Source organism: Lolium rigidum, unplaced genomic scaffold (assembly GCF_022539505.1).
Source record: "Lolium rigidum isolate FL_2022 unplaced genomic scaffold, APGP_CSIRO_Lrig_0.1 contig_6425_1, whole genome shotgun sequence".
NCBI lineage: Eukaryota > Viridiplantae > Streptophyta > Magnoliopsida > Poales > Poaceae > Lolium > Lolium rigidum.
In genome coordinates, this window is record NW_025901224.1 from 29,833 (window position 1) to 42,473 (window position 12,641).

Consider the following 12,641-nt stretch of genomic DNA (forward strand, 5'->3'; position numbering starts at 1 on the left):
CCGGCTGCCAATACTGGCATCATCGGGTCGCGTTTTCCTGCAGGCATATCTTCACTTACTAGAGCATCCGCGCGCTGGTTACTGTTTCACTTGAGAGCGGGCCCAACGTTTCGAGCAGCTCTGTCAGTGCAGTGAGCTGATTTAGCCCGGTAGCAAAAGCATTTCCTTCCTCCAAGTCCCACGGCAGCATGAGCGAGGTGTATTCGCGTCAGCCGCGGGCCCCGCGATTCCTTTCCGAGAGGCGCGTCGTGGATGGACGATGGATACGGTGTTGGCTGTTCGGCTGGCCCGCGTTGCTATTTTTTCTGCCGCGCGCGGGAATCGCGGTGTTACCATTTTACCGCGCCTGTGCCTGTGCGTGGGGGCAGCAGCGCGCGTGTGGCGTTGCAGGCCGGCCGTCACGTCGTCACCAGCTGCGTGCACCACGTGGCGGCAGGCAGGAACAGCTGGTGCCATTTTCCGTGATTTCTTTTTCGCTCTTTTTCGGCAGGACAGGGACCTTTGTAAAAAGATGTTCTCGCGCCTCACGCAATACACGTCTCCCCGGTCCAACAGAAACGGCCTTCCTTTTCTCGCCGCGTCTGTGGCGGACGTGTCGCCCGGGCGATAAAAAATATCTGGCTTCAGAGAAAGAAAATAAAAGAACAGAAAAAAACGAGTGGAGTAGTACCAGCGGTTTCCACGCAACAAATGGAAACGCTTGTAGGATTGGCGCTCCGTCTCCGACGACAGCGTCCAGCTCCAGCGGGGGACACATGTCTGCGCGCGCGGCATTATTGCTGGGGGATGCCCAGAAGCTCCCTGCCGATCCCCCAACCGTACAGCGCCAGCACGGCACATGTAGGGCTGGGACTAGGAGGAGTACTAGTTCCACTGTGCACACCCCGATGGCGATGATGACTCATCCCTCGCGGGGCGGGGCCCGCCAGTACAGCCACTCGACACGCGTCCCGCTGCTGGGCGCTGGTCGAGACCCTGCAGCCGATCCGGCGATCCGCGTGTCCCGTGCCACTGCGCCCTCGACACCTGTCCCGGAGGTGCACGTAGCTTTCCCCTCCCTCCTCCACGACGCCTTCACCTTCACGGCGTCACCACCCCTCCTTTGCTTTTACTGCCAAGCTCCAAACTGCTGCTGCTACCACGCCGCTCTGTCTCTCTCCCCCCTCCCTCCATCTTTTCCCTCCTCGCCCGCGTGTGGTGTGCGTCGCTCGCTCCCGCCGGCGCTGCTCACCGCTTCCTTGCGAGCCAGGGCACCGCCCGTGAGCGCTGATTCGGAGGTCCGGATCCGTCCGCGGGCGCGGACCGCCTCTGTTTATAGGGCGGGCGGTGCTGGTGGAGCCCCTGCTGGTAGCGCCCTCGGGATTCGGCCTGGATCGGCGCAGATCTGGACGCACATGAGGCGCCGCCGCCGCCGGGTCAGCAGAAGAGGATGCGGAGCATGCGGTAGGGGGAGCGGCGCCAGCGATGGGGTGCTGGGCTGGTGAGCCGGCCAGGCGCGCTGATTCTGGAGCCCGCCATGGAGGATGTCGCGCTCTCCGCGCCGCCCGCGCCCGTGTTTAGCCCCGCCACGGCGGGGCTCACGCTAATCGCCGCCGCCGCCGCGGAGCCGATTGTGGCCGTGGTGGCGGGGGCCATGGAGATGGAGATGGAGGGGGTCCCGCCAGTGCCGCCGGTCAGGACCACGACCACGCCGGCGGCGGCGATGGAGGAAGACGGGCTCCCACCGGAAGAGGACGCAGCGGGGAGCCCGTGCTCGGTGAACAGCGACTGCAGCAGCGTCGCCAGCGCCGACTTCGAGGGGGTGGGGCTGGGTTTTTTCGGCTCTGGAGTGGAAGGGGGCGCGGTGGTGTTCGAGGACTCGGGGGCCTCCGCGGCCACCGTCGAGGCGGAGGCCAGGGTCGCGGCAGGCGGCAGGAGCGTCTTTGCGGTCGAGTGCGTTCCGCTCTGGGGGTACACGTCTATCTGCGGCCGCCGCCCGGAGATGGAGGACGCCGTCGTCGCCGTGCCCAGATTCTTCGGATTGCCGCTCTGGATGCTCACGGGAAGCAATATGGTCGATGGACTCGATCCCATCTCCTTCCGCCTCCCCGCACACTTTTTCGGTGTGTACGATGGCCACGGCGGGGCACAGGTAACCCAACCCATTAACGACAGTACCACTATACTTGGTTTGATTTTCCAAGTGAAAACTCTGCGCATGAATCAAACAATTCCCTATAGTAGGTAACTTAGTTGGGCTCTGCTTCATGCTCGCGCAGGTAGCTGATTACTGCCGGAATCGCCTCCACGTAGCGCTAGTGGAGGAGCTGAGCAGGATAGAGGAGTCCGTCTCTGGTGCTAACTTGGGGGCCGTGGAGTTCAAGAAGCAGTGGGAGAAGGCGTTCGTCGATTGCTTCACTAGGGTGGATGACGAGGTGGCTGGTAAAGCAAGCAGCGGAGGAGGGGGAGACGTGGGCACGAGCAATGCGGCTGCAGCGGCAGATCCTGTGGCACCTGAGACCGTGGGCACAACGGCGGTGGTCTCCGTCATCTGCTCCTCCCACATCGTCGTCTCCAACTGTGGAGACTCGAGGGCAGTGCTCTGCCGTGGCAAGCAGCCTGTGCCCTTGTCAGTAGATCACAAAGTAAGCTCCCATGCTTCCTGAGGATTTCTGTTATTTTCGGTGTTGCTTGGTTCACCTGTTAATTAAATGTTGACTGCATTGCTTGCTTCTTTCGGTTTCAGCCTAACAGGGAGGATGAGTATGCAAGGATCGAGGCAGCGGGTGGCAAGGTCATACAGTGGAATGGCTACCGTGTTTTCGGTGTTCTTGCCATGTCGCGGTCAATTGGTATGCTTGCTATTCCTCTCCGGAACATCTCTTCAGCTCGACATATGAAAACCACCACTGATTACTGTTGGCATGATTCAGCGATGGGCTCGATAAGTAATCACAACCCACACAAAAAAATACTACTGTTTGGCGTGGAATTTTGGACGTATATCCGTCAGTTCCTGTTAAGGCGGGGCTATTCTGATTTAGTTGCTTACCAAATGGTAAAATGCCTTTTGTTTCTAGTATTGGTGGTAAAGCAATATCCAGTTCTCATTAATGTTGATCTTTGTTATATGCTGATGCTGTGCAATTTTATATGCTTAGAATGTTCCTGCTCTGCGATAGTGAAATAAGACATGGGAGTACTTCCATGGAAACCTGTGAATACTGCCTAGTTCACATTCCTTCTTTTGCTCCAACCATACTGGCAGAACTAGTTCATAAAAACGAGTAATGGGTTCCATAGGTTGAGTTGGAACCATACTTGAACAACCTTGCTTGGGGAGATGACAAGAGTCTGTTTAGAATTTACTAACTGCATAGGTTGTTGCAATCTAGTATGTGCTATTGGATAAACATCCCGTAAAAAAGTCATAAAGCCTTGACGATGAAATTATCTCCTGCAAAATCCCAACACACAAAGTTGCTTATCCTAAAAAGGTTCTGATTCTTGCTCCACTTATTTTGTCCCTTCCTGATTCATGCTTCCATTGGTCAAGAAGGACCCAGATCGCCTTTCCCATATTTTGTAATATTACAGCGCTAGATAATTGAGAAATATGCATATCCTGATATGTTATAAGACTATTATTTAGGGCAAATATTTCAAAGCATCTGTCTATTAAAATTCTCCTGATATTTACTGACTGACAGTCCTAGACGTCTTGCCCCTAGTAGAGCATCCTTACTGTTTTTGTTTGGTCGCGTGGATGTACAAAGTGTGAAGTGCCTTCTCTGCATGATCTAAATCTCATATTGATGCTAAAACTGTTGGCAGTCTGCTTCAAGGTGGTTTTGATACATTCCTTATTCCCCTTCTGTTTGAAACCTGAGTTTGATCCTGCCCCCCCTTTGAGCCGATGTATATCATTTGTTCATGTAGTTAAGTTCTTACAAGAGGGTAGTGCAAATTCTTCATTATATTTGTATTTCTTCTTTTGTCTGTTTTCAAACACACTGCTGCCATTGCACAACAATACTAAATGGTAATTTATCCTGTGAGATGTTTAATTTGGCGTGCAGTATTTGACGTTCAGCTGTTAAACCCAGCAACTACTTGTGTTTGGACCCCAAGACATAAGCCTTTTGTCTGGGACTTCCTACACATAGCTTGAACTGTGGTTATTTATCACAGTATATATTTTTAGGGTGATGATATGGTAGTGTTGTGTTTCTTCTTCTATTGCGTCACACAATGAACACATGGTACTGTTGTACTAGATCCCTTTTAGCTGGTTTTGTATAAATGTAGTTGGTTGCTGGTCATGTAGTATGTCCGTGGGGTAATTGTGTGAATACTCAGCAGTCAGCACGTACTGCTTATCTGTAGTACCTGAAAACTGAAATTGGTTGTGCATCTACATCGTGTACTGATCTTACAACTTCTTTTTGCTACTTCAAGACTCCCAATTCTGTATGGAAGTCCTCTTAATTCTTGACATTTGCAAAATCAGGAACTACTTTGACTCAATTCCTTGTATTGATGTACTACCTCTGTCTATAAATTGACGTCTGAGATTTGTCTAAATCTGGATGTATTTAGACGCTATTTAGTATACGAATGAACATCGGTGAGCAGGTGTGTAGCTGAGCACGCGTAGAACGATCGACGCGTGTCTAACACCGTTTATTTGACCGGGAGGAAGTGTCGTCATTCTGAATTAAAAAGTTAGCCAATGCATCTGCATGTGAGTGGCTTTGCCTGAGAAGGGAATCTTCGACAGGGATCCATGCAATGCAGAAAAACGCATCGTTGCTTCCAAACCAGCCATGCAAAGCTTGCTGATTGCTGTTTTGGTCCGTATCCATGTGATCACCAAATTCACTCTCATTTAGTATATATCTAGATACATCCAAATTTAGACAAACCTCAGACATCTATTTATAGACGGAGTATTTGTATTCTGGCGATCCTAATTCAATATTTGGAATAAACCGATGAATCTGCATCAGTCTCTGGCCACATCAAGTCTTGCTATAGTTATCTTATGTTAGCATGAAGGTTTGATCACGGCGCGTAATAATGGTTGTGAATGCCTAACTAGACTACGATATGGTAGGAAGTTAAACATCTGTCAACAAGATCTACTTAAACCTAGATGCAGTAAAAGATTCAGTACATAAGATAACGTATGTCGTATGACCTTTATCTAGGAAAATATTGTGTGTGTTCGTACCATAGGACAAACCCATAGTTGAGTTTTAAGTAATATGTGACAATTTGTACTTCTGTCATCTATCAGTAGTTCTGCTCCATGCTGGTTGATTAACTTTTGCTATTCTTGTAAATATTATACGCGTGACTGCATTGTATAGTCTGTGAGTTGTATAGTACTATTAGTAAAACAACTCTTGTTTTGATGTATATCTGTTGACTGCTGTTCTACTTATTCAGTTACAATAGGCTTAGTTGAGTACACCTGTGACTGCTAAATATGTACAGCTGCTTGCGTTAATTACTCGTGTTCTTTTGTTAACTTGGGCTAGATGTATATTTCATAAATCTCCTGGATGAATCTGCAGACTCAACTTATTGATCTACACGAAAGTGTGTTATGTCTAATAGCCTTTCTCTGTCAGTTTGCTTTTGCACTTGGTGTGCTTTCTTGCCATTGTGTATGCAGTAATTGTGAGATGCCATTTTTTGTGAGTTACTGCTGCACGTTCATGTATTGACTACATTCACTGCTTAATCCGTTTGTTTGGTAGATTTCCTACTTTTGTTGCATAGTTTGTTATTATCTTCCTAATTATCCAAGCTGCACAAACAAGTTGTGGCCTGATGTTTCTGTACCTATTACAGGTGACAGATATCTGAAGCCATGGATAATTCCTGTCCCTGAGGTCACAATTGTTCCTCGAGCTAAGGATGACGAGTGCCTTGTCCTTGCCAGCGATGGCCTCTGGGATGTATTGTCGAATGAAGAGGTATGCGATGTTGCTCGAAAACGGATACTCTTATGGCATAAGAAAAACGGTGGAAGCTCATCGTCTGCTCAACGTAGCGGTGACTCTCCAGACCCAGCCGCCCAAGCAGCTGCTGACTGCTTGTCGAAGCTTGCTCTCCAGAAGGGGAGCAAGGACAACATCTCTGTTATTGTGGTTGACCTCAAGGCACAGAGGAAGTTCAAGAGCAAAACTTAAATCAACTGCTTGATGGACAACCTTAATGACAAATTCCTAGGAATCTATATAGATTTGGAGAATCCAAATTCAATCAGTTTAGTCCGTCGCCTTAGTACATTACGTAGCCCAGTTCGTTCTTTTCTTCCTTTTCCATCATTTGGGCTGTCAAGGGCTGTATTCATGTATACAGTACAGATTACGAAAATCCTCGTCAGGGTTTATGTTTCCTGATGGCGGGGGTGATCCTGTTTTCTGTTCTTCTTCCTTTGTTGCCCCTTATTCTTTTTGTTAAGCTGGGCCATCATGTATCTGGAAATGTATATTTGAGCCTGTAGGGTACGAAAGGAACAAGTGGTATAAAGTATTCTGTACTGCCCTTGCTGACTTTATGAAATCCAGGTGCCAAATCTTCCAGTTGTACTGTGTTTGTAGGCGAAGTTTTATGTGTGTTTGACAGCTCTATGCTGACGCTGTGTCCCACATATATGCTTGAACCACTAAGCTTTTGAACTCTGATTATGTGGGGACTTTCGCATCATCAAATTTTCTAGAGCTACTAATTAGCAACCTGTTGGCAGGTTGCTCCTCTGGCCGGCTTGGGAGAGATTCTAGCAGCGGCACCTCTCCCCCAACCCTCCTGCCACCGCTTGGCGGCACCTCTCCCCTAGCCCTCCTCTTGCTGCCGTGGGAGAGCGTAGATAGGAGAAGCCTGCACTGTGCTGACATCGGTGGGGTTCTTGTGTTCCTCGCTGAGGTGATAGCGGGGTTGACCTAGTGTCCATGGTTTTCTCATGTTGGGCATTGTGGCGTTGATCTCATCCCACATCGTCTTGTCTGCTGCGACACGTTCTCGTGGTGGTGGCGTCTGTGCGGCAAGCTCATGAACATGTATTTATATGATCTATATTAGGTCATATTACTTTGGTTCATATTGTTACTCAGATCAAGCATGCATTATTTACCTATTTTTAGATGATTTACGTGATTTTCTTCAATTCCGGGAGGCACAACCCCTTTTTGTTCTTCATTGTTTGAGGGATCTTCTGAATTTCAAATAAACCGAGAGAAAAAAAGTACCACGTTAGTGCTTCATGAAGACAAGACTAGTAGCATTAGGAGGCTCACAAGAGGCACCATAGGGGGCAAATGAGGGTCAAGAAGCCGGCCACCAAGGACAACCACGGTGTGTCCTAGCTCTCCTCATAACCTCTTTTTTACCAGGTCTCGTCTCATAAAAAACCGTACGCTACAATTTCTCGGATTGTCCAGAGGAGGCAGTAAATCCAAAAGTCTTCTCGTTCTCAAGGAGAGGACACATCCCGCCGCCTCCACTGCCGCCATTAAGGGGAAATCATTGTTGTCGCTGACATCATCACCTTGATGGCGTAGGGAGGACCATCTATGTCACCGCCAGCAATATCATCCATTCCATCATCTTGAGCGACTTCACCCCCCTAGAATTTTGTGTAGATCGGAACCCTAGATAACTTTTCGGTGTGTGTTATTCCTTGTTGTTGAAGGTTCACATTGTGTTGTATTTCATATACCACTAATCATCTCCATGTCTCACGGTTTTGAGTAGTTCCGCATGTTCCTAAGGGTGAATGAATTAGCCATGATTTTCCATGCAACATGCTTTGAGTATATGGTGGAGAGGCATGATGGCCGGAGTTGAAAGAAAACGTGCCTCAACTATATGATTTTCAATCGGGGGTTCTTGATCGGGCGACCCTAACTTTTTAGGTGTTGGCCATACTTTGTGTCTTAATAATTTCATTGTTTCCTTATGTATGTAGCATTGAGATCAATCATTAGGGGTGTAGTTCCTAGTGTATCGGGGTCTAGTTTGCTTAGGCTCTGCCCACCAAGAATTTTTTTTGACAATAGACACTAGTAGAAAAATGGGCTTAAGTCCCGATCTGTTTGGGCCATCAGTCCTGGTTTTTGAACCGGGACCAAACAGGCGGGACTAAAGGGTTCCTTTAGTTCCGGTTCAAATGTGCACCGGGACCAAAGGCCCCGCCACGTGGTACGGCCAGGGGGCTCGTGGTGCAGGACCTTTGGTCTCGGTTCGTGATATGGACCGGGACTGGAGGGTCTCTGTCGCGGTAGAAAGAATGGTCATATCTCTGCCGCGGCAGAGGTTGAGGGTGGAGCAGCGTTTCTCTGCCGCAGCAGAGAAACTAGCCGTTTCTCCGCCGAGGCAGAGTTTCAGGTTTTTATATTATTCATTCAATTCTGCAATGCATACATCATTCAAGAAACCACAAACGTCGTCATGTATATATAGACATCGTCATGAAATACAGTACAAGTAATGCATGTTTACAATATATAAAGCTAGGACCAAATATATTACATCTATTCATATCCCTAACATATAAGTACGAACTCCCGATGTATTCTCCATTTCGAGCTATGACCTCGTTAGGAAAGAATTCTGCAAGTTTCTCTTGAATTGCTCGTATGCGATCCTCCGTTAGGAGCCAGTCCCGCAGGTGTTCCATCTAAATTAAAAAAAGGAGATCAATATATATGAATGGAACTCAATACCAGTGAGATATATCATGCTCTGTGTGAAAATTTGCTAAGTAAACTTATACCACCCTCAGAAACCCTTGCTAGAACAAACATTTGGCTTGTGACTTGTCCTTTTGTAAGTTAGAGGACTCAGCTATTTCTGACAAGAATTACTTTTATATACTATTTACCGGCACTTCACTTTCAAGCATGAAACAATTACAAAATACAAACTCCTGATTCTTTGTCAATCTTGCCACGTTGTACATTTAGCTACTTGTGGATTCGACACACATTACTTATCGAGGGAAAGAACACATGTAGTAATGTTCAAGGGATACGCGAGTTTGCCGAACCTCGTTAACAAATTTATGTCTTGTCATCATGCTGGTACTCAATTATTATGACAACAATTGTAGTATACAATCTTTAATCCTTTTAATCTCCAAATTTCCCGCTATCTCCTTCCATGCACCAGTCATTTCGCACTTAGTGGGGCAAAACTAGAATCCCTACGTGGAGATCAAACAGCGTACCCGGTAAATCCAATTTATCGTTCATTAGCGAGAGGGAATATGCCCGACCCGCTGATGGGACGATATGGGCCGCAACCCGTTTAGAGTTTTCTGTGTAAAATTTGGAAATGTTAAATATTTTTTAAAAATCAGATTAAAAAATATTCACATCTGAAAAATGTTTATACTTTTTAAAATATTCAGATTTGAAAAATGTTCATATTTTAAAAAAAATCATATTTGAAAAATAAAAAGGAAACAAAAACAAGGAAAAGAAAACATAAAATAATAACAAAAACTGAAAAAATAACAGAAATCCGAGAAACAAGGAAACCTGACACAAAAAAAACCCAAACGAACCGGACCTAAAACTTCTAGAATGTTTCCATAAACCAAGAAAACCGAAGCAACTCGTATCCTATTGAGCCGCCCTGCTAAAAAAATGCTAGGTGTAGACAGGGTATGCATCAACTTGCTCCAGTTTGCGTTGAGCATTAAATAGGTTTCGCATCGCATGCCGGCAAAACCTATTCATGGCCCGTTAGCGGGAGGGAAGACGCTTCGTCCACTAACGCGGGGATTTTGTGCTGCGGCTCATCAACACGCAGGGAGCTAGGAGCTTCGGGTTTTTCCGGTTTAGGAACCTTCTTGAAGGTTTCGGTCGAGTTTTTGTCAGGTTTTTCGGGTTTTAATTCGGTTTCCTTTAAGGTTTTCTTTGTTTTTCTTTTTTGTATTTCCTTCTTTCTTCTTTGAACAAATTTTAAATTCAAGCAAATTTCAAAGTTAAGAAAATTCTAAATTCGAGCAAATTTGAAAGTGAAGCAAATTTTGAATGTGAGCAAATATAAAAACTTAGCAAGTTTCAAAATTACAAATTTAAACATTTTTTATTTTGAAAATTTTGAAATATGTATATTTTTTGACATAGTTTTCAAATCTAAATATTTTCCGAAAATAGTAGAAAAACAAAAAAACACAAAGAATCCCTTAGGTGGGCCGGCCCAAGAGGGACGCACGCCCGAGCGATATATAGTAGCTCTTGCTAATGAGGGATGAGTGGGTGCACCCCAGCATACCAGGGAGGTGATATTCACCGACCTGGTCGCCATTTCCATGGCACCGGCCCAAGAACATAACGTAATATAGCTTTCCTTTTTTCGTTTATTTTCTTTTTTATGTTGCATCTTTTCAGTTTTTTTAATTCTAGGAAAATATTTTAAGTTAGAACATTAATTCTATTCTATAATTTCAATAAATTTCAAAATATCAATATTTTTTGAATTTGAACAATTTTTTTGAAAAAGCTAAACCATTTTTTCTTCATTATTGAGCATTTTGAAACTAAATATTTTTTCATGAATTCAAATAACTTTATCTAAGTATTTTTAAATTTCGATCATTTTCGAGGTTGAACACTTTTTGGGATTGAACATTTTTGTTAACTTTTTTTGATTTGAACATTTTCGAGATTGAATTTTTTTGAAACGTGAAAAAATCATGATATGGGGTGGCCCGATTTTCTTAGTAAGCGAAGTGGACGGTGATGAACACGATGATGAACTCGCTGAATATGGTGGTTGATAACTTGTATGACGCTAACGATTCTCTCGATTGATTCATTTCACCAATGCAACAACTCTCAACCCTGCAAGATATTCGCAACTCCACACACTTGCGCACGTACCTGCCGACCACGAAGTAGTAAATTGCAATCTTCTAATCCCCAATGGAACATCAGATCACACAAATTTTCAGTGGCATAAAACTCCAGATCGAAACGAATTGGAGAGTATAGAATTCAGTAGTTTTGCGTAGCAAATTGAAAGTATAGAGATGGTAAACCTAGAGGGGGGGTGAATAGGTTTCTACAAGTTTTAATTTTTTCTTTGCAATATTAGGCTTTGCGGAATATAAAGATGAGCCTAATGCAAACTAGGTGAAGCAACCTATATGAGGATACAACTAACTCGAGCACGAAGGCTCTCACGAGCGATTAAAACACAAGTAAGGAGTTCGGTTAGAGATAACCGAGTAGCACGCGGAGACGAGGATGTATTCCCGTGTTCCCTTGCTTTGCAACAAGGTACGTCACGTTTGGAGGGGTGGAGGTCCCACGAAGGATTCCCCACGCCACGAAGGCTCACCCTATTCTTCGGAGCCTATCCCACGAAGGAATAGCTCACTCACTTGTGGTAGACTTTGAGGTAGCCTCCAAACCTTCACAATCTTGCCCGGAGCAAATCCACAGCCCGGATGCTTCCGGACTACTCTTGCCCACCTTGGGTTTCCAAGGAACCCTAGGAAGCAAGCTTCTCGATGAATACAAGGGGGAATGAGATTTGGCTTGGTAGAACAGTAGATCGGGTCCTCCTCTAACGATTCCCCGGAGGGATTTGAGTTTGGGTGGAGGAGGAGGTAGATCTGAGGCTTTTGGTGTTTCTAGCAATGGAGTAATAGAGAGAGAGCTCAAGAACAGCTTGTAGTGTAGTGCCTAACTGTTCAGAGGTAGGAGAAGGCCTATTTATAGTGTTCTTCGAAATATGGCCGTTGGTCACTTGCCACCTCAGCTTTTTCCTCGAGAATCCCGGTTGACCGGGCCACAGACCGGACAGCCCGGTGGTGAGGCCGGTCAGACCGGACCAGTGACCGGACGCCCTTTGCTGGTCCTGGAGCTCCTCCGGTTGGCGGCCGGTTGGCGACCGGTCGACCGGGCCGTGCGCCGGACTCGCCGGTCTGTAGGCCGGTTGACCGGTCGGCAACCGGATTTGCTGTGTTCTTATGTGGAGCCCGGTTGGCGGCCGGTCGACCGGGTCGTGCGCCGGACTTGCCCCGGTTGGCGACCGGTGGACCGAGCAGCGTCGCGGACTGGCCGGTTGTCGGCCCGGCTGGACCGGGCTGCAGACCGGATTTCTGCTGTAGACCCCTTTTCGATTGTTGTTGAAGTGGGGGGTCTCCTTTAGCCTTCTTTTTCCTTTGATACACCATTTATGCCTCATTGCCTAATACCTGAGATTATCCTTATAAACATATTAGGCCAAATACTCTAGCACGGTGTCATTGTTACCAAAATAATGGATAAAGGTAAAATACCCTTACAATCTCCCCCTTTTTGGTATACGATGACAAACCGAGCTAGAGTCACAAATAGATATTATGATAAGCTCTAAACCTTGATTCCATATAAGATATTACGACGGCTCCCCCATAATGTGTGCACTTGGAGAATTTGCGTTTGAATGCAAAGTGCACCATTTGTGGAACATGAGAAGCTCCCCCAATATCTTTAGGAAACAAGCATGGTATGGAGATGTGCATATCAAGATATATAAGCATAGCACACATAATCATCCTAACATAGAGTAGCACACATAATAGTCGTCCATACACATCCATACACGAATTATTGGAAGTAGCAAATGGTTCTTGAAAACTCAAAGCAAATAAG

General features: G+C 46.2%; 1 protein-coding gene across 1 annotated transcript; it reads left to right on the forward strand.

Moving 5' to 3' along the window:
• Positions 1–1,516: 1,516 nt before the first annotated feature.
• LOC124681988 (probable protein phosphatase 2C 6) lies at positions 1,517–6,575 on the forward strand. Its single transcript, XM_047216756.1, has 4 exons — positions 1,517–2,131; positions 2,259–2,624; positions 2,726–2,831; positions 5,839–6,575. Exons 1-4 carry the CDS (start codon positions 1,517–1,519, stop codon positions 6,177–6,179), a joined length of 1,428 nt encoding a protein of 475 aa, XP_047072712.1. The 3' UTR covers positions 6,180–6,575.
• Positions 6,576–12,641: the final 6,066 nt, after the last annotated feature.